The 22,809-nt window shown below is 41.6% G+C and overlaps 1 protein-coding gene across 1 annotated transcript; it reads right to left on the bottom strand.

The window, feature by feature from the left end:
* Positions 1 to 12: 12 nt before the first annotated feature.
* LOC110529738 (ankyrin repeat and SOCS box protein 2) lies at positions 13 to 13,381 on the bottom strand. The gene is made up of 8 exons (XM_021612211.2): positions 12,325 to 13,381; positions 10,416 to 10,582; positions 9,834 to 9,989; positions 9,330 to 9,575; positions 8,880 to 9,051; positions 3,243 to 3,798; positions 2,161 to 2,314; positions 13 to 1,815 (listed from the first exon to the last, which is right to left on the bottom strand). Exons 1-8 carry the CDS (start codon positions 12,459 to 12,461, stop codon positions 1,685 to 1,687), a joined length of 1,719 nt encoding a protein of 572 aa, XP_021467886.2. The 5' UTR covers positions 12,462 to 13,381; the 3' UTR covers positions 13 to 1,684.
* Positions 13,382 to 22,809: the final 9,428 nt, after the last annotated feature.

Raw genomic sequence — 22,809 nt, 5'->3', positions numbered from 1 at the left:
GCTGTAGGATGGTAGATCACCAGGAAGAGGTTTGGGCAGCCCAAGTGTAGGGAATCAGTGGTGTTACTTGGTACATTTAGCAGAAACTTTAATTCACAGTGATTTAAAGTTAACACATACCATGTTCCATGTTGGGTAACAGTTTAATGAATGGTACCAACATAAGGACTTCTTTACACATTCATAATCCATACATAACAATTTAAAAAGCAGTACAAGTCTAACCACAATTATCTTCAGACCCATAACCCTCACGCTAGTTGTATAAGCACTATGATCCAACCATTCAAGCCGTTATGATGAAGTGGTCCATGTCCACAAATCACAAAGTTTTGGTTTTTAGCCCTAAGAAAGTGTTTTAGTTTGAGGGAAGCTGATTACATTCTGCCTGATTTTCCCCATCAGACCTGGGATTTGAACTAGCAATCCCCTTCCATAAAAGGCATACTCCATGCATACTCATTGGGAACCCAGGACTGTCATTGACAAACTCTGTTCGTACAGATTCTCTTACTGCTTCAGTTCTAGAGAGAGCTCCGAACTATCCCTTCTGTGCTCCCCATCAGTACCAAAAACTCACTCGCTCGAGGTAGAAGTCTCCTTTAACCACAGATCCAGGATCAGATGATCAAACCACAAATCCTAACTTTAACCATCAGGAGGATTAAAGATAATATCTGACCCTGATCCAGCGGTCCGGCCTCTTCTAGCAGGTGGTGGTTATAGTGGCCCATGTATTTTTAGCCGTCCTCATGGGGGAACACAATGATATGCAAAGCCAGCATATCCGCCGCTGCTGCCATCTACTGTGAGCCTCATAGTCCCTTTGACCGTCTGAGAGACACTGGCTAGGGGAGGCAGGTGCAGGGGACATGAAAGTGCTGGTGGTCAAAGGGCGCAGGGAGTGTTGTGTTCAAAACACTGGGCTCTGTTGCGAAAATGGAATGGAGAGGGGGCTGTAGAGCTTAAGGGGGATGTATGTGTGTGTTAGTTAATTTATTTCCTATGAATATGTAACTTCCCAAGGTTGATTACACCAAAAGTCTTAAAGCTGCAAGCCATTCAACAGTAACTTATGAACAACACAACAAAAATCAAATGTATAACGTGACACTGTGTACATGTAACATGGATAGACAAATAAAGGTGGGAGCTTATTAGGCATGTGCATTCACACAATAAGTATTGAATATAAGTTTCACTCCATACATAAAAACAAAATACTGATACGTACATTTTTCACTTCTACTTGAAGAAATAAAAGCAACAAGATTAAAAAACATTTTTTCATAAAGGGTGAAATCAAGTAAGAGCACCATTGTAACAAAATGCAAGATTTCCTGTTCAAACAAGTCCGGATTGCACGCTCTGCATTGAAATAGAATGCCAGGCCTGTCATGCTCCTTCAATTTTCTTTGAATGAAGGGGTTTGTTTGGAACGTTCGGTGGCTTACCACATTGTTTCCTAAATGTTTGTGTGTAAACCAAAATGTAAAAGAATAATGATTAAATCTGCATTGATTCAGAATGTGGTAAACTCATATGAGCTTTGTCAATCCTTATATTACAATTAGCTGTATGCATATAGAATTGACCTTTAACCAGACACAATCACATGCATAAACAGAATGTTAGCAACTCTACAGTATTGAATTCCATGCCAGTGTCCTTATTGTGCTATGGATCACTCCTCATGGTTCAGAAAGTTGACAAGTCTTCCCGGTAGGGGTAAGGTGCTGATCTGCCTCAGTCTGTGGACTCCCACCCGATGTCGGATCTTCAGCCTGCACAACTGCAAAAGGCTCCGTGGGGGTACTGTTGAATAAAGGATTGGCATGCACAAGTATAGGTTCTCCATAAAATAATCTTTAGTTACAGTGTTATAAAAGCATATGGAAGAAGGAAAATCCTGTACTCACTAGGAAATGTCTTAGGGCAACATTGTCTTGTCGCAAAGCCACCTGCGCTGTAAACTATGTGAAATTATAGTCTGCAACGCAATGTATGTTATGACTTTGTTCTAACAATTTCTGTGAGGGGGAACTTTAGGAAAATGTCACCCTTAAATGTCCTTTTTGACACATTTGAAGGTTGTTGCAAACTTGTGTAACTATATCTAACCTGTTTAGACAGTTGGACCCTGAGGAAGAAGGTACTCACTCGATTTCTCCTTGATACAGGCCCAGGCCTCGTAGCTGTCCAGATGTTCAATGAGTCTGGAGCACAGCTGCACATTACCGACGTAGTCTAGAAGTGCATCTATGATGGGTCCTGCCCAATGACGTATTGAGGGACTGGAGATAATGTCACAGAACTGACAGTAGAGTAGAAAAAGGAATCTGTCACACCCTGATCTGTTTCACCTGTCTTTGTGCTTGTCTCCACCCCCTCCAGGTGTCGCCCATCTTCCTCATTATCCCCAGTGTATTTATACCTGTGTTTGTCTGTTGCCAGTTCGTTTTGTTTCATCAACCCAACCAGCGTTTTTTTCCCAATGCTCCTCTTTGTGTCTCTAGGTCCTGTTTTCTAGCTTTCCCATTTTTTTACCATTCTGCCTGCCCTGACCCTGACCCTGAGCCTGCCTGCTGTTTTGTACCTTTTGGACTCTGCTCTAGACTACTGACCTCTGCCAGCTCTTGACCTGTCGTTTGCCTGCCCCCCTGTGTTTGTATTAAACTTTTGTTACTTCGAAACTGTCTGCATCTGGGTCTTCTCCTGAGCCTTGACAGAATCAAGTAATGCTATACATAATGCATTTAGAAGCATCATGCCACAAGATGCCGCAAACGTAACTGCAACTAAGTTATTTAAATTCTGTGGTAAAACTGCTCCCTAGTCTCTGGTTTTGGGGGGCCAGTGCAGTGGTTACCGTTACCATCAAATTTAAATAAACGAGTGGCCAACTTGATCTCACAACAAACACAGAATTCTAAGAGCCTGAGAATCGCTCATTCTCTGAATCTCAAAATGACAGAAATGTACATGCAAGGTGAACAGGTTATGTTGAGGCATGCTGGTGAGTGGTTAGGGTAAGGTTCTACTTTGGCATGCAAACAAGTGGTTAAGGTAAGGGTTAGAAAACAAAACAGTAAAAAACGAAATATGCCTGGATTCAAACTATTGACATTCCCATGTCGACCACCCCCAACCAACCACCTAGCACGTAATTTCCTTCTAACTCTTGCCCAAACATATTTTCTCTCAAACCACAAAATAACCATCTTTCTGCTAATCCCACCTACCTGCACACCTGGCTCCTCATGGCAGAGACCCAGGTCATCCTTGTATACATTCCTCATCGGTGGGTGTGGTTTGGTGCCATGCTCACACTTGAAACAGGATAGGGCGTCACAGCCATTGTCCAAGAGGTACTTGAGCAGAGATAGATACTTCATACAGAACATGACACTTGCCGGGAACGAGGTGGGGTGAGTTGGGATTTTAACATTGACGTCTGCCCTGTGCTCCACCAGTAAGCACACCATTTGGACACAACCCTGCTTCACAGCCACCAGTAGCGGGTTGAAGATGTCCAGGTTGGGGTTTGCGCCGGCCTCAAGAAGCATGGCAGCAGCATCAACGTTGCTGTTGGTGACTGCAAAATAGAGTGCAGTGGTTCGTCGATCCTGGTATATGGAAGAGCGGTCGCTGGACAGCTTGGCATTGACGTCGAAGTCTGCCTCGATCAGAACCTCCAGGGTGTTGTCTTTGTTGTGTTCGGCGGCAAGATGGAGGGGACTGATGCCACTGCGTCGCACTCTGGACTTGCTGGTGACTTGGATCAGTCTGGACACGATCCTGAATAGGAAAAGCATAGGGAATAGTTGACGGGATAGGAGATTAGCGAAGAGGTTCAAAGAATCCTAGTGTGGTTAGGTGACGATCTACAGCACATTCTGCTTTGTCTAACAATAACTTTTAGTTCACTACTTTAGGTACAGACCACATCTTCAACATAAATATGTTTGAGATATTTTAATGCAGGAAAAGGTTACAAGGTATGAATGTGGAATGACGTCATGCAGGCTTCGAAATGAGGTTAGATGATTTTTAGGTGGTTGTAGAATGAAAGCTTCTTGGTAGGTGTCATAAGAGGTGCTGTCGCATGATTGGAGGACGACTCTGGATGACTGAACGAGCATGACAGTTTTGGATGGTTGACGAAGCTTGATGGTTCAGCATGGTTGAAGGATCTTGATAGACCGGATGGTGGAAGGATCTTGAACGTTCAGGATTGTTGAAGGAGCTTGATGGTTCAGGATGGTTGATGGAGCTTGATGATTCAGGGTGGTTGAAGGATCTTGATAGATCGGGATGGTGGAAGGAACTTGAAGTTTCAGGATTTTTGAAGGATCTTGATGGTTCAGGTTGGTCGATGGAGCTTGATGGTTAAGGATGGTTGAAGGAGCTTTATGGTTCAGGTTGTTGCTTACTTGGTCATTAAAGGATCGGGAGGGAGAGATGAAGACAGAGTCCTGGTGGTCTCTGCTTCTCGGCCCAGAGTTAATCCCCAAAGAGGAAGGGTCAGGACTCCCGAGATGTCCGAGAACGTGAACATGTCAGAGGGCTTGATGCTCTGATTGGAACCATACCCGGCCAAATAGAGAAATAAAAAGGCTCTCTAAGGTCAGGGCGTGACAAGTGCAGTAAAAGTAAAGTAAAGCTGTCAAAAGTATTAATAACAAAGTAAAGTACAGGTACCCCCAAAAACTACTTAAGTAGTCATTTTAATTATTGTTACTTTTTACTACTTTACACCACTGTCCACAATGACACAACATGAATGAAGGTAAAACGGGATTGAAGGGAGAATGCTTAGAACGATGAGATTCTTGCCTTAAACGGCACAATGTGACATCCAGGACATAAAATGGTTCTTCTGCAGTCCCTGTGGGAGAACCCTTTTTGGTTCCAGGTAGAATCCTTTTTCTACGTGGAAATCCAAATGTTTTTTTTCAAAGAATTCTCCCACAGTGACAGTTGAATAACCTTTTTGGAACCCTTTTTCCTGAGAGTGTAGCCTAGCAGCTGTATGGTTTTTGATGTCAGCCCATAATATATAAAATAACTATGGAGTTAACACAGAGGAGAATGTGGAACAGGGACTGCTTTGAGACTAATTACTGCACACTTTCCCGAGATGAAAAAAACTTTCTCATCGTCACTCAATGCCTAGGTCTGTCTTAACTGTACTCACATCCTACCATACCCTTGTCTGTACATTATGCCTTTAATCTATTCTTCCGCGACCAGAAATCTGCTCCTTTTACTCTCTGTTCCGAACACACTAGACGGCCAGTTCTTATAGCCTTTAGCCGTACCCTTATCCTACTCCTCCTCTGTTCCTCTGGTGATGTAGAGGTTAACCCAGGCCCTGAAGCCCCCAGCATCACTCCCATTCCCTAGGCGCTCTCATTTTTTTTACTTCTGTAACTGTAAAACCCTTGGTGTCATGCATGTTAACATTATAAGCCTCCTCCCTAAGTTTGTTTTATTCACTGCTTTAGCTGTGTCTGAATCCTGGCTTAGGAAGGCCACCAAATATCCTGACATTTCCATTCCTAACTATAACTTTTTCCGACAAGATAGAACTGCCAAAGGGGGCGGAGTTGCAATCTACTGCAGAGTTCTGTCATACTATCCAGGTCTGTGCCAAAACCATTTGAGTGTCTACTTTTAAAAATCCACCTTTCCAGAAACAAGTCTCTCACCATTGCCGCTTGTTATAGACCCCCTTCAGCCCCCAGCTGTGCCCTGGACACCATATGTGAATTGATAGCCCTCAATTTATCTTCAGATTTCGTACTGTTAGGTGACCTAAACTGGGACATGCTTAACACCTCGGCCGTCCTACAATCTAAGATAGATGCCCTCAATCTCACACGAATGATCAAGGAACCTGCCAGATACAACCCTAAATCTGTAACCATGGGCACCCTCTTAGATATCATCCTGACCAACTTGCCCTTCAAATACACTTCTGCTGTCTTCAACCAGGATCTCAGCGATCACTGCCTCATTGCCTGCATGCGTAATGGGTCCGCGGGTCAAACAACTACCCCTAATCACTGTCAAAAGCTCCCTAAATCACTTCATCGAGCAGGTCTTTCTAATCAAACTGGTCCGGGTATCTTGGAAGGATATTGACCTCATCCAGTCAGTAGGGGATGCCTGGTTGCTCATCAAAAGTGCTTTCTTCACCATCTTAAATAAGCATGCCCCATTCAAAAAAAATTAAAAACTTGGTTCCCCCCAGACGTGACTGCCCTTGACAGGCACAAAAACATCCTGTGGCGTTCTGCATTATCATCGAATAGCCCCCACGATATGCAACTTTTCAGGGAAGTCAGGAACCAATATACTCAGACAGTTAGGCTAAGGCTAGCTTTTTCAAACAAAACGGATGGCCACCTTTCCTTCCAGTTTTCTGCTGTCAATAACAAGCGGCAATGGTGACTGGAACGAATTGCAAAAATCACTGAAGCCACATCTCCCTCTCTAACTTTAAGCATCAGCTGTCAGAGCAGCTTACCGATCACTGTACCTGTACACAGCCAATCTGTAAATAGCACACCAAACTATCTCATCCCCATATTGTTACTTATCCTCTTACTCTTTTGCATCCCAGTATCTCTACTTGCACATCATCATCTGCACATCTGCACATCTATCACTCCAGTGTCCAGTGTAATTATTTTGCCTTTGTGGCCTATTTATTGCCTTTCCTCCCTACTCTCCTACATTTGCACACGCTGTACATATATTTTTCTATTGTGTCACTTGACTGTACGTTTTATTATTATTATTATTATTATTTTTTTTTTTATTTTTTTTATTTTACCCCTTTTTCTCCCCAATTTCATGGTATCCAATTGTTGTAGTAGCTACTATCTTGTCTCATTTACACGGGAGAGACGAAGGTTGAATGTCATGCGTCCTCCGATACACACCCCAACCAGCCGTACTGCTTCTTAACACAGAGCGCATCCAACCCGGAAGCCAGCTGCACCAATGTGTCGGAGGCTACACCGTGCACCTGGCAACCTTGGCTAGCGCGCACTGCGCCCGGCCCGCCACAGGAGTCGCTGGTGCGCGATGAGACAAGGAGATCCCTACCGACCAATCCCTCCCTATCTCGGACTACGCTAGGCCAATTGTGCGTCACCCCACGGACCTCCCGGTCGCGGCCGGTTACGACAGAGCCTGGGCGCGAACCCAGGGACTCTGATGGCACAGCTGGCGCTGCAGTACAGCGCCCTTAACCACTGCGCCACCCGGGAGGCCCGACTGTACGTTTGTTAATGTGTAAGTCTGTGTTGTTGTTTTTTTTTTTTTTTTTTTCGCACTGCTTTGCTTTATCTTGGCCAGGTCCTAGTTGTAAATGAGAACTTGTTCTCAACCTGGTTAAATAAAGGTGAAATAAAAATAAATATATAAAAATGAATTATAAATGAATTGCCGGGACTTGTATGCTGTTTTCAGAAAAGTTTCATGTGTCCACCAAGGAGTGAGGCTTGCACGATGCCGGGAGATAATCTTTTGTGTTTGTTGAAGCAGGGCTATGGAGGTGTCGGTAGGTAGACGTGCTCGTGGAAAGCGTGGTCTTGAGAGTGGGCTGCATACTCCCTGAGCCGAAGAGTAAATCGTGAAATGAGAGGTTAAAGAGCCTGAAGGTAGCAAACGAACCAAAATAAAACTGTAAAGCATGAATCCCAAGATATCTCAACCCAAAATATGTCTTCTCCAGTACGATACGTTTTCTTTCCATTTAAACAAGTTTTTGTATGGATGTTCATGAGGGTGTCGAATTTAGTTAACATAAAATGTAATGGCTGATTTGCTACGTTTGGCTTACCCCCCAGCCATAAGACTGCTGAACAATGAATCAAATGGCCACTGTACTATTACATTTGTTTTGTACACTGCTGCTACTCGCTGTTTATTATTTATGCATAGTCACTTCACCCCTACCTACATGTAAAAATTACCTCACGGTACCCCCTGTATATTGCCTCGTTATTGTTATGTTATTGTGTTACTTTTTATTATTTTTTTACTTTAGTTTATTAAATATTTTCTTAGCTCTTCTTGAACTGCACTGTTGGTTATCGGCTTGTAAGTAAGCATTTTACGGTAAGGTCTACACCTTGTTGTATTCGGCGCATGTGACAAATCAAGTTTGATTTGATTTGATCGAATATAAGTTTTGTGATGTTTTGGTTGTTACTATGTTAAGAAGTGCATTAGCTTACAAGTACGAGTATACTGATATCAGTAGGAAACGTGACATCGTGGCAACTTTGAGAAATAACACTTTATATCAGAATTGTGCCTGGTCATAAAGTCATAAACCTGACCTGATTCTACAATTTCTGTGATTTCTAAACCTAACCCTAACTACACTGCAAACCTTATGCCTAACCCTAACCTTAAATTAAAACCAAAAAGCACATTTTTGTTTTCATACATTTTTAGGATATAGTCCATTTTGACTTTGTTGCTGTGGTAACTAGTGAAAACCATAGTGCCTGTTGTTCCCACTTGACCTTGCCTCCCGTCTGCCTTCCATTTTTGAAGACATTTATTTTCATTGTTAGAGCGGCCACTAGAGTATCTGGTTATATAATGGGTAAACTGTGGTATATATATATACAGCCATTGATTGTCGAGAGGGGAGGAGATGTAAATGTTTCAAGGTGTGGTCTTTCCTCACAAACGTTAGTGACGTTACACATAACACCATAAAGTGAAAATGGAGACCAGAATAGATACCTTTACTCCCACAAAATCTTTGAATGAAGATTTCATTGTCATCAAATCCATTCATATTGTCGTAACAATGTAGTTATTGTATGAGAATGTATGATATTTCCACCTACTCATCATATCCACGTTGGGCAGCGATATGAATGGGCAGAAGTCCAGCTTTGGTGGGTTTGTTGGCATCTGCTTTCTGAGACAGCAGGAGCTCCACGATCTCCCCATGTCCATTCTTACAGGCTTCATAGAGCGGTGTTGCCCCATCGTTCGCCTGGCTGTTAACGTCTGCACCTGTATCATCAAAGGGCCCACACAGACTTTTTACACGAGACAAATGTCACTAGGAACTTTCTTTAGCATTTAGGATGTACGACTTCAGTGGCATGCCGTTCGGTTTAATTAACACAATCACATTGTCTTGCGGGAGAAAAAATACTTTGAAAAATATAATAAATTCAACCTGGAATGTGATAGGAATCACATATCTAATAAAGCTGATGACAAAAGCTTTTATCTGCACTTAAGCCAATCAACACACAAATCAACGCCCAAGCCAGCATACTGGTTACCATTGGTGATGAGGAAGTTCAGTACTTCAGCATGTCCAGTCTGGGCTGCAGCGAACAGGGGAGTGATACCATACATGTTGACTGGACTGAGCTTGGCCCCCGCCTTCATCAGCAGCACACATATCTCCATGTTGTTGCGGATCACAGCCTCGTGGAGGGCGGTCCAGCCCTGAATACAATGCTTGTTCACCCCGGCCCCGAAGCCCAAAAGCATTGCCACGATCTCAACATTCTCTCCCTCGCAAGCTTTGAACGGGACATATGGATGGATTGTTAGAGAGAGGGAGAGAAACAGTGAACACATGTTTTGTTGAATACAGCCCGATCATCCTATGGCTATAAATCTGAATGTTAAAAAACTAAATGAGCTAGATTGATGCTGTCTTAATATGGACACTGTAAGATTTGGTTATGTGACAAAATAACTTCACATTACCCAAACTTGCAATCATTGTCTCAAAGAATGGCATGCGGGTGTCCTTTATGCATAGGTACAGTATGTACCTTTATATAGAGGGGTTTCCCTGTCCTTGTCAGCGATGACGGGGTTAGCTCCTTTCTCCAGCAGGCACTGGACACAGGACACATGTTCAGCCACCACAGCTAGGAAGAGAGGAGTCTGGCCCTTCATTGTGCACCTGTTAATCACCTCAGGGTGGGCTGGATTCAATGACAGGACAGGATTAGTAGTTGTATGAACAAGTGTGATCATAATGACAGTTTAAAATGTTGGGTGTTTAAGAATCACATGGCATTTAGACATTTAGACGTTGCAGAATTGAGAAGATACTGTGAAATCAGACCGTGTCAAGTCAAAAACCTGGCATGGCACTTTATTAGCACAGTAAACCTTCATACATTATCGCTAGCTTATCCCTCATGGGTATTCAGCAAGAAGTCGTTTTGAAATTAATGCAGTAAGTATTGTGAAAGGTCTCTTTCGACACTAGTGCTAATTTATTTACATTCAATGCCTGGTTGAAGGGGGCTAATAACAGATGCAACAGGAATTCCAAAAACAGTTTTGATATTTAATCGGGTGTGATGGTATGGGGATTGGCACAATCCCAACACTTTGTGGCTCACCTTCCAGTAAGATATCAAGGCATTCCTTCTTCCCATGGGTTGCGGCCTCGTGCAGAGGCAGCCACCCCAATTTATTCCTCTCCGTCAGGTTTCTCCCAGTCTTCACCATCTCCGTCAGAGCACCCACAGCACCAACCTTAATGGCTTTGACGACCGGGTCGACCAGCCTCAAAGAGAATCGAGAAAATTAAGTGCAGGTTCTCTACTTGAGTTGTATTCAATAACAAGTGATGCGAAGAATAGAACATAGACATTTGCACACAGACAAACACTTTCACACTCATAGAAGAGCCAAGTACCTAATCTGGCTAATTTTGTTCAGTTCAGTTTTTTCAGTTCACAGACGATTGACCGTCAACATTGATTTGACAATTGTTACTCCCTTGCTGATGTGGGGCTGGGTATTCAAGAGGAGTTAAGTGCTATGGTAGCTATGAAACTTTCAGTTAAAACCTGTTTGGGACAGGGGGCAGCACGTTCACGTTCGGATAAAAAGCGCGCCCAGAGTAAACTGCCTGCTACTCAGGCCCAGAAGCTAATATATGCATATTAGTAGTTAGTAGATTTGGATAGAAAACACTCTGAAGTTTCTAAAACTGTTTGAATGATGTCTGTGAGTATAACAGAACTCATATGGCAGATGAAAACCTGAGAAATATCCAACCAGGAAGTGGGAAATCTGAGGATTGTAGAGGTCTGGCAGAAGACCATGAGCTGACCGTGCGCCCGTGAGAGCGACCTGTGTTCCGTTGCATTTCTAAAGACAAAGGAATTCTCCGGTTGGAACATAATTGAAGATTTATGTTAAAAACATTCTAAAGATTGATTCTATACATCGTTGGACATACGAACTGTAATAGAACTGTAAAATAAACATTTGTTGTGGAACTGGGATTCCTGGGAGTGCATTCTGATGAAGATCATCAAAGGTAAGTTAATATTTATAATGCTATTTCTGACTTTTACTGACTCCACAACATGGCGGGTATCTGTATGGCTTGTTTTTGTGTCTGAGTGCCGTACTCAGATTATAGCATGGTTTGCTTTTTCCGTAAAGCTTTTTTGAAATCTGATACAGCGGTTGCATTAAGGAGAAGTATATCTATAATTCTGTGCATAACACTTGTATATTTTATCAAAGTGTATGATGAGTATTTTTTTATTTTTTTTATTTAACCTTTATTTAACTAGGCAAGTCAGTTAAGAACAAATTCTTATTTTCAATGACGGCCTAGGAACAGTGGGTTAACTGCCTGTTCAGAGGCAGAACGACAGATTTGTACCTTGTCAGCTCGGGGATATGAACTTGCAACCTTTCGGTTACGCGTCCAACCACTAGGCTACCCTGCCGCCCCCTGTAAATTGATGTTGCTCTCTGCAAATTCGCCGGATGTTTTCGAGGCACAACATTACTGGAAATAACGCGCCAATGTAAACTGAGATTTTTGGATATAAATATGAACTTCATCAAACAAAACATACATGTATTGTGTAACATGAAGTTCTATGATGTCATCTGATGAAGATCATCAAAGGTTAGTGATTAATTTTATCTCTATTTCTGCTTTTTCCCCCCCCTCTCTTTGGCTGGAAAATGGCTGTAAGTGTTTTTGTGACTTGGCTCTGACCTAACATAATCATATGGTGTGCTTTTGCTGTAAAGCCTTTTTGAAATCGGACACGATGGGTAGATTAACAAGAAGTTAAGCTTTAATTTGGTGTATTGCACTTGTGAATGTATGAAAGTTAAATATTTCCCAAAAATATTTTTGAATTTGGCGCTCTGCCTTTTCAGCGGATGTTGTCGAGGTAGTTTTAACAGATCCATGGTTAGGTGATTGCTCCTTTATGGTGTACTTAAAATACTGTAATATGGGAACATACTATAGTAAGGTTGAGGCATACTCACTCTTCAGGCTCAGCAGTGAAATACATAGACCCATCATAGCGTCTCCATGCCACACAGCGCTTCCCCTCATTGCTGGTGAAGGTGTAGCTTCTGGTTGCATCTGATGAAGGCACGTTCTGTAGATAGTCGACTTTCATTCTTTCCTATCGTAATGAAACCAAATTAAAACATCAGTATTAAAACTTATTTCAGGGGGGATAGGCATTCACAAAGTGAATGACCAATGACAGAAACCCAACAAATATCAGAGTATTAGCGCCGGCACCCCGTGAGTGGGTTAGCATTGGTTCAGTCCATTAGTACGTCCGACAGTCAATGTCTAATTCAAACCTAGGACAATAGCAAATCTTGTATGCTAACCACCTCAGAAGATAAACATGACCTATTCAACATGGTTAGTAGATTGATACCTTTGAAATATTACACCTTGAAGGACATGTACTTGCCAGTCAATTGGACTGCCACCTTAGTTAGCATGATCCCAATGACTTACAACACAACCTCTAATAACCCCACAAAGACCCGGCTTGGACTCAAGTGCCCTGCACAAAGTAAGCCTAGTTGAGTTAATTAGCAATTAAGCAAAACGCTGATTTAATCATTTTTGAATGGCTGCCAAGAGCCTAATCCTATGCACCTGGTAGATGGTCTCTAACACACATATATGTGTGCGTGCACACACACACTTCCTCTCTCCCTCTCTTACACACACACACACACACACACGCATCACAACCTTCAGTGAAGACACAGTAGATGCTTGACTCTCCAACCTTCTGGTGATAGAATTAGGGCCCAGGCAACAGGAAAACAAAAGAACAAGAACACCGCGACAAGACAGAAGGTCAACAACAACCTCCTCAAGTATCTTAAAGCAGCCTCATCATCGACTCGGTGGTATAATCAAGCCACAAGAGGCATGTATAGTAAAGATAGTATCACACAGGCATGTATTGTAAAGATAGTATCACCCAGGTACAGTATGTATAGTAAAGATAGTAACACACAGGTATCTATAGTAAAGATAGTAACACACAGGTATGTATTGTAAAGATAGTAACACACAGGTATGTATTGTGAAGATAGTAACACACAGGTATGTATTGTGAAGATAGTAACACACAGGTATGTATTGTAAAGATAGTAACACACAGGTATGTATTGTAAAGATAGTATCACCCAGGTACAGTATGTATAGTAAAGATAGTAACACACAGGTATGTATTGTAAAGATAGTAACACACAGGTATGTATTGTAAAGATAGTATCACCCAGGTACAGTATGTATAGTAAAGATAGTAACACACAGGTATGTATTGTAAAGATAGTAACACACAGGTATGTATTGTAAAGATAGTAACACACAGGTATGTATTGTAAAGATAGTAACACACAGGTATGTATAGTAAAGATAGTAACACACAGGCATGTATTGTAAAGATAGTAACACACAGGTATGTATTGTGAAGATAGTAACACACAGGGTGTGTCACCCATCTGGGTGTGCGTAATAATTCCTCATTTCAAAATTGTACTAGACAACTATATGCTAACGCTTGACACGACTGACACTGTGAGTGAAATAAAACCCTTGCTCAACGAAGGAGCATGGTTGTATTATCAACCCATACAATTCTACTGTGTGGTAAAAAAACAATAGTGTGATTTACCATATCATCTCCTTCAGCTAATGCTTTCTAAATAGTTTGACCTTTCATGGTTTCTCAAACTGTTTTTACCTGATCACTTTAAGGAGAATGGGGGGAAAAGGTGCAGTGCAACAAATAACAAGAATCATACGAGGTAGGAAGAAAATACATAACACTCTAATTGAGGCATCATCATATACGTATTATATGATAGTTCAACCACACATGCAATTATAGGATTTATATGTTCAGTTATATGAATGCAATTCTAGGAATTTTTGATAGTTCGACCACATTTGCAATGAAATTGTTATCTCTACATTCACATTTAGCGCAGCATAATAAAGATTGCACCAAACAATCCAGAATGTGAAATGACATAGATATGTGTTGCACTCAACTCAAGTAAAAGCAAACAACAGCAATGTCACATAAATCCCCATCTATTGTGTGTTATCATCTGTAAAATTCACTGGAGAATCCGAGAGAAGCATTTAAAAACAATATATCAAAATGCATGTATATAAAATGTCTGCTTCCTAACTTACCGTTATGATTTGCTCTTACTTAGTTGAAATGAGCTGTGAGCTAGTAAAGACAGAGTCAGAGGATCCTAATAAATACTATATTATGTGGCGTTCCTCAGTTCAGACAGAGTAGACCACTGTGCTGGAAGTGGAACCAGACTCCCATATCTTACAGTATATGTACTGGATGGATCACATGTGATGGATTATGCAGAAAAGGTGGGCTGTTCATCTGTCAATCAACAGTTGATTATTAGTTTCCTTTACCTTGACATGTTTTTTATTTACATACCGTACTAAGTTTATAATGCCGAACAAAGTAGTTCTCAATCATGGATACAGAATGGATTGCTTCTCAGATGTGTTTCAAGACTAGAACGTCTGCCTCTACCGTATACATTTTGAATCTAATCTAATGATGGATCACAATCGAATTTGACAAACATTCCAAGATAAAATGTAGATGTACACAATGTAGATGATTGTTTTTGAAGAAATGTGGGCCATCATAACATGGACAGTACATTGCATGAGTAATGCACTTGTTTGGGTTGTGTGGTATAGCCATGCTACAGTCTGGTAGTATGAGGTGGTATGAAATGTGTTGTTTTACAGGGTCAGCCATGGTAGTTTGGCGCTCTGTAGTTATTTGGCGCCCTCATGAGGAGTTTGTCTGAAGTGAAGTGCAAGCACGCGCACACACACACATTCTAATCAACAATTATTACTAATCCAGGAATGCTGGACACATAAAAGTGGAAACACATAAACATGGAAACTATGTAATTATTACACAACCTAATGAATACAATCGATTAGTAATTTTTGGACCATTAAATTACTGGACAAATGGACTATTGCATGATTGATGATCACTCATACCCATATTTAAGGAAAACCCATAGAAAAAGTGTATCTCCCCACCTCACCAAAAAATACTTGATTGTTTCCGTGATCAGAAATACATGGAAGTCACCTTCCAGCGGAATATACCCAATTATCAGAAGAAATTCCACAGTGGTCATAAAAAAATACTATAAATATTGCAATTGAAATCTATTTTGGTAAATCAACAATACTTATCAAATGACATCTACTGTTTTGCTCTCACCGTCTGATATGAAAGATTAACTAATTTGCATAGGCTGAGAATGAATAGAACTGATTAACTTGACAAACTGATTAACGAACAATCACCTACTATGAACTGAGCAAAGACTCTATTATGAATGATTGAGGTATAGTGCTTGCTATACACTTCGCCCTGAAGGGAGGGAGGGTCGGACCGGTACCATCCATCGCAACAATCTCCGCCCATGTTATGCTGAAGTAGAACATCTGCCAGCTGAACCAGTGGAGCCCCATCAGGTTGCAATGAGACAGCATCACTGTCCTTCAGGAACAGGTACAGGTAACTGCCAAAATAAAGGAAACGCCAGCATAAAGTGTCCTAATAAGGCGTTGAGCCACCACAATCCAGAACAGCTTCAATGCACCTTGGCATATCTACAAGTGTCTGGAGCTCTATTGGAGGGATGGACACCTTTCTTCCACGAGAAATTCCATAATTTGGTGTTTTGTTGATGGTGATGGAAAATGCAATGTCTCAGGCGCCGCTCAAGAATATCCCATAAATGTTCAATTTGGTTGACCTCCGGTGACTCAGATGGCCATGGCATATAGTTTACATCATTTTCCTGCTCATCAAACCATTCAGTGACCACTCGTGCTTTGTGGATAGGGGCATTGCCTTCCTATGGGGCGTAGCCAAAATAATGGCTTGCCCAGCATTTCTATACATAAGCATGATGGGATGTTAATTGCTTAATTCACTCAGGAACCACACCTATGTGGAAAAACCTGCTTTCAATATACTTTGGATATCTCAGTTACTCGATTGTTCCCATTATTTTGCCAGTTACCTGTACCACTGCACTTCCTTTCCTAGTACTGCCTCCACCAGGACCTGCTGTTAGGGAGCTGCCACTTGCCACACTTCCTGCTCTTGCATCCCCTGTAGGGCCACCTGTACCATCAACTGTAGAGCCCCCTGTAAGGCCCCCTTTAGCACCCTGTGTAGGGCCACCTGTACCATCAACTGTAGAGCCCCCTGTAAGGCCCCCTTTAGCACCCTGTGTAGGGCCATCTGTAGCAATCTCACCTGTAGCACTGACTATAGCGCCCCCTGGAGGTTCCTTTATAGTGCCTCCAGTAGGGCCCTCTGTAACCTCTGCCTCTCCTGAGCCAGCCTGCACACATCCCGTAGCTAAGCCACATAGGCCTGGGAGGTTGAGTTCCACAGGTGGGGTCTGTGTCAGAAGGGTCAGGGTCTGAGTTGAGTCACACCCCAGAGTTTGAAGAGGATCAGGAGGTCCAAGCTCTGGTGCTACTTTGGTATGCGCCGTTACGCTTTAGACATGAAAGATCAACTAATGTGATCAACTACCCACTGGGTGTAACAGATGTATATGTACTCTCCATGCGTTGTGTTTTCTCAAAATAAATCACTTCGACCAGTGGTCCCAGTTGAGCATAATTTATTTCTGCTGTTGTTAAATGGGAAACAGCACGTTAGTTGTGCAGGGCTTAACGGTATTGATGGCTGTCGATGGCAAAATCCCTTGCATCACATTTTCATACTGGGCGAACAAAATACAAAAATACAATACAAAATATAACGTGTGTAAATACCTGTTGTTAAATGGGAAACAGCACATTAGTTGTGCAGGGCTTAACGGTATTGATGGCTGTCGATGGCCAAATCTGTAGCATGAAGACAACTGTGTTAGCAGTGGCTTATGTGACCATTACATCAGTGTACGCTAGCTAACACACTTATTTACAGCAATCATATGCCAAAGCACATCCCAGAAAGCCCCTCAATCCCTAACAGGTACCATATGCCCACACATGTATAAATCAGTAACGTACAGCAAACTTGTACACATTGTAAAATAGAAAATAGAAAACAGTATTCAGAACGTGACCTACCCCTTGCATCACATTTTCATACTGGGAAGACCTGACGTTCACGATCTCCCCCTATCTGCAAGCGGGGCCAATCACAACACACCTTATTGTCATCAGAGTTGAATGCTTGAACATTAAATAAACATTTCTTTAGAGGCAAGTGGAAACATAACCAACCCTGTTACATTGGCACAGACTTCAGTTCAACGTTTAGTTTTAATTTACATTTGGTTGAGTTGTCAACCAACGTGAATTCAACGTGAAATCAACAAAACATTTTACCATGTCATTAATGTAGGTTTAAAGGTTGGGTAAAAAAAAGACGAAATCCCCCTACGTTATCGCATTACATTTTTGTGTTGAAATGATGTGGAAACAATGTTGATTCAAACAGTTTTTGCTCAGTGGGTAATGCATAGACTGAGAATGAATGGAACTGATAATCATTTGGTGTGTGTTTATTGCATATCCCAACTCCCCCTTATACACCCTTGGAGAGTGGGGTCACAGCCAATGTCAACCATTATCAACAGTGACCCTGGAGCAATTAGACTTAAGTGCCTTGCCCAAGAGCAGATTGACAGATTGTTATATCATGTCGGCTCGGGGATTTGAACGAGCGACCTTTCAGTTACTGGCCCAACACTCTAACCGTACCCAGGCCTGATTGATCTGACATGAACTGATTAACAAACAATCACCTACTATGAACTGAGCATAGACTCCTATGAATGATTGAGGTATAGTGCTTGTGCTATTGTTTGGAGAACTTTTCCCCTCTGCAGGTTTCGACACAGAAGTATTGTTAGCTGACCTCCACCTGGCGTTTCTACATTGGCTGGTTACCTGCATAAAAAAGTAGCGATTCAAAACAGAGCCAAGCAACTCCGGGGAGGAGAAACCTGACCGCTTCTCCCAGCCCAGACACCGGAAGCTCCAAGTAGAGCATCTTCACCTCGAATCTTCGATGCCAATACTACCCGTGACTACAGCCTTCCAGACAACCCTCTATAGCCGTACTATTAAGGGACGATCTTCAGATTACCTACAATTTTGGAGTGAGTGAGTTACTAGTATTCATCCAGACAATGGCACTCATCCTGTGGTCTTTTCCGCTTCTCCTAGGGTCTAGTTGCAGCAGTGTGGTCTCTCCCTCACTTCGTCCTCTCTCAGGAGAGAGACGGGGTCATGCGCATCTGAGAACAATGGACTGCTAAGGCCGTGGAATATTGGAAACTTCGGTCCAGCCTGCAGGAGGACACTAGGATATATGCATCAAAGCTATTTTGTAAATGCTTTAGCTTTACTTTGTTTTTGTTTTCTTCTTTGGTGTTGCTTGTAGACTAGCGAGTGGTGCTGCTCGTAGAAAACTGGCCCAGGGCATACAGTACAGTCCGGTTTCTCGCTGTTACTGTTTCTTTGCCCACTCCATAGAGCACATATAACTTGATTATTTATTGCATAATTATTGAAGCTTTTATTGACTGCATGACAATTGAAGAGCTTCTATTTATTGCATGATAATTTAATGTTAAGCATTTCCGAGTTTTACTGTAAACTCTATACCAAAGGCTGATATATACTGTTTTCTGTGGAGTTTGAACCTATTTGAATTTGAGAATATTTGTAATGATTTTTTGATTTTTTTGTGGACTGGAAAATAGGACTTGGGTGCCAGTTTGTGTCTAGTTGCCATATTTCCTATATCAGCCTGTGTGGTCTATTTAAATGTGTTGCTAAATATATTTTTGGACTTATACATTAATGATATGCGCCCATTAATGAATATAACTTATAAACTTATAAACGACACATGAGCTTAGTTCAACTGTCGTACCTGTCACGAATCCCGCTTCCTGAGTCTGTGTTTGCCTGTGTTTCTGTCCTGGAGTGTGTCTCCGGTGTCCTGGAACGCACCCTGTCTGGTTGCCGGGCGAATTAGCTTGTTGGGAGATCGATGTTCACCCGCACCTGTATCCCATCAGTAATCTGCACACCTGTCCTGATCATCACCTCTCCCCTTCAAAAGCTCTGACCTGACATCCATTCCCTGCCGGATCGTTAGCCATGAACAGTATGTTGTGCCATAGTATCAGCCTCAAGTTGGATAGAATTTGTTTTGTTGTTTTTTACGTATTGCTTGCCTTAAACTTACCTCCGTTTGTTCTGTCTTCAGTTACTCACCCGGATCATTTACCCCATTCCCGCCTGGTCGTCGGAGGATTCCGCTACCCCATTGGATCCACCTATTTACTCCCATCAACTCACAACCGCTGCCCGCTACGCCACCTGGTAGATGAAAGATAGATGAAATAATATACCAGTTGCTTTAACCAGCAGAATATCTATTGTCAATACTAATATATTGCCACAGCTGAATTTTTGTAGCTCAATGCTTTCCATGGCTCCCAAATCTGGCTATTGGGCTAAAATTCATAGTGTGGTTTTAAAATGTATAGGGCAAAGTAAACGTTTCCTGATAAAATGTACAAACTCACATAGAGAAAGACGTAGAAGGACTATCTGCACCAAACTTTGAATTGTATTTCCAGACATTTCCAGCATTTCACTAGCATTTCTCCCCATCCAAAATTGGTTTAGACATGATTCTTCTGCCCCTGGCTGAGTAAAGAGAGAATGGTACCTCCTAGAGGTGGTCTTCAGTCTGTCATGTTGGCATGCAGAGATTTGGGAGACAGACAAAGGAATGCGAAATAGGGTTTTTATTCAGCCCAAATTACGGCGTACCGTGTAAAGACACGGGGACAAAGACTAAACAAACACGTACACAAAACACAGGGTTGAAACGCAAACTAAAGAGCGAGGAGTTCCTCGAATAAATAGACATGCGCACAATGATTAACGCACGGGACGAGATCCGTAATCATCTGCGCAATCCACAAGGGCACGAAAGCCCAAAACACACAGCACAGGCATTCACACGCACAAACGGACATTGTAACAACAACCGACAAGACCATGGAAAACAAAGGTAACATATATACTAATCATTGAGAATAGGGGACAGGTGTGCGTGATGAATGTTCCAGAGGGGTCCGTGACACAGTCATATACCCCTTAAATAATGTAAACTACTCTTTGGTCCTATTATTGCTCACACAATTTCTATTTCTAAAATAAGACCTTGGCATCCCATAATCCGAACCATAAATGTATACATTTTAAGTTTGTTCACAGACTGTATTTAACACCAAGAAAATGTTTTCCAATTAAATTGATCGCAACTCTCAACTGTTCACTGTGTGCCCTAAATCAGGTAGGCTAGGCACATTCATTCATATGATGTGGGAGTGCCATGCATTTAAATGCTTCAGGGGCAAAGCAAAAAAGTAATTTCGAAGTACATGAATGTAAATATGCAATGCTTTGCATCTATTATGTTACTTAAAACCTGTTATAGCAAGGTGATCCCCTAGGGGAACTCCCCCCCCCCCCCCCCCCCCCCTCCCATTCAGCTGAAAAGGTGGCGCAGGGAATTCAAAAATATTCTTTAGAAATATTTAACTTTCACACATTAACAAGTCCAATACAGAAAATGAAAGGTAAACATCTTGTTCATCTACCCATCATGTCCGATTTTTAAAATGTTTTACAGCGAAAACACAACATATATTTATGTTAGACCACCACCAAAAGGAAAAAAAAAAAGAAAAAATTCCCAGCCAAAGACCTTTTGAAAATCTTCATCAGATGACACTCATATGACAAGTTACACAATACATTTATGTTTTGTTCAATAAGATGCATATTTATATCCACAAATCTCGGTTTACATTGACGCCATGTTCAGAAATGCCTCCAAAATATCCAGAGGAATTATAGAAAGCTACGCCAGATAACAGAAATACTCATCATAAACTTTGACTAAAGATACATGTTCTACATATAATTAAATATACACTGGTTCTTAATGCAACCGCTGTGTCAGATCTTTTTTAAACGTTATGAAAAAAGCCTATCATGCAATAATCTGAGACAGCGCTCAGACGTAAATATATTTCTCCGCCATGTTGGAGTCAACAGAAATACGAAATTACATCATAAATATTCCCTTACCTTTGATGCTCTTTCATCAGAATGCAGTGCAAGGAGTCCTAGTTCCACAATAAATCGTTGTTTTGTTCCATAATGTCCAATACTAGTGTCCAATTAGCTGCATTTGCTAGCACTTTCAGCTCACGTGCCCAAAAGCTGACGCTGGTCCAGGAGAACTCGGACGAAAACTTCAAAAATATATATTCCAGGTCGAATAAACTGGTCAAACTAAGTAGAGAATCAATCTTCAGGATGTTATTTTCATATATATCCAATAACGTTCCAACCGGAGCATACGTTTTCATCTGCAGCCAAATGGAACAATGGTGACACCCACAGACAAAAGTTCACACCAGAAGCTCCATTCCACGTTCTACTGAATGAGGACATCTAGTGGAAGGCGTAGGAAGTGCTACCAGATCCATATCTTATTTGGAAGTGGATAGGCGATGACTTGAAAATAGACATGTATTCAGAATTTCACTTCCTGTTTGGAAGATTGCCTGCCCTATGAGTTCTGTTATACTCACAGACATAATTCAAACAGTTTTAGAAATGTCAGAGTGTTTTCTATCCAATAGTAATAATAATATGCATATATTAGCAATCTAGGACAGAGTAGGATGCAGTTCACTATGGGCACGCAATTCATCCAAAGTGAAAATACTGCCCCCTATCCCTAACAAGTTTTAATGATGTTACTCCTTGAATCTCTCAATCAATCAGCAATGCCGCAAAAATGATGTTAGCTCTTAGATGGCAATCACCACACCCTCTCCCAATTTCTCTCTTTGTTTACAGAGGTGCTACTCTCAGATAATAGCATTGTTTTCTTTTGCCGAAAAGCCTTTTTGAAATCTGACATGTTGGCTGGATTCACAACACGTGTAGCTTTAATTTGCTATATTGCGTGTGTGATTTCATGAAAGTTTTATTTTTATAGTAATTTATTTGAATTTGGTGCTCTGCATTTTCACTGGCTTTTGGCCAGGTGGGACGCGTCCCACATATCCCAGAGAGGTTTTAAATTAATTAAACATGTAAGTTCAGCAGTAAAACGTTTTTTTTTTTGCTTAATTAACAAATCACATAATAAGTTGCATGTTCGTATTCCATGTTCAATAATAGTGGTTAACATGATTTTTGAATAACTACCCCATCGCTGTATCCCACAGATAATTTTATCTGTAAATTCCCTCCATTGAGTAGTGAGTTTCAAGCATGGATTCAACCACAAATACCAGGGAAGTTTTTCAATGCCTCGCAAAGAATGGCACCGATGT

This window comes from Oncorhynchus mykiss, chromosome 8, assembly GCF_013265735.2.
Source record: "Oncorhynchus mykiss isolate Arlee chromosome 8, USDA_OmykA_1.1, whole genome shotgun sequence".
Lineage (NCBI taxonomy): Eukaryota > Metazoa > Chordata > Actinopteri > Salmoniformes > Salmonidae > Oncorhynchus > Oncorhynchus mykiss.
The sequence above is the reverse complement of the archived record's forward strand: the minus strand, read 5'-3'. Positions and strand labels throughout refer to the sequence as shown.

Coding starts and splice junctions, on each gene's coding strand:
- LOC110529738 (XM_021612211.2), bottom strand. CDS start 12,461: ATGAAAGTCGACTATCTACAGAACGTGCCTTCATCAGATGCAACCAGA. Junction 9,990..10,415: donor CCTTGATATCTTACTGGAAG/GTGAGCCACAAA, acceptor CATTGAATCCAG/CCCACCCTGAGGTGATTAAC. Junction 9,576..9,833: donor GGAAACCCCTCTATATAAAG/GTACATACTGTA, acceptor TCCCGTTCAAAG/CTTGCGAGGGAGAGAATGTT.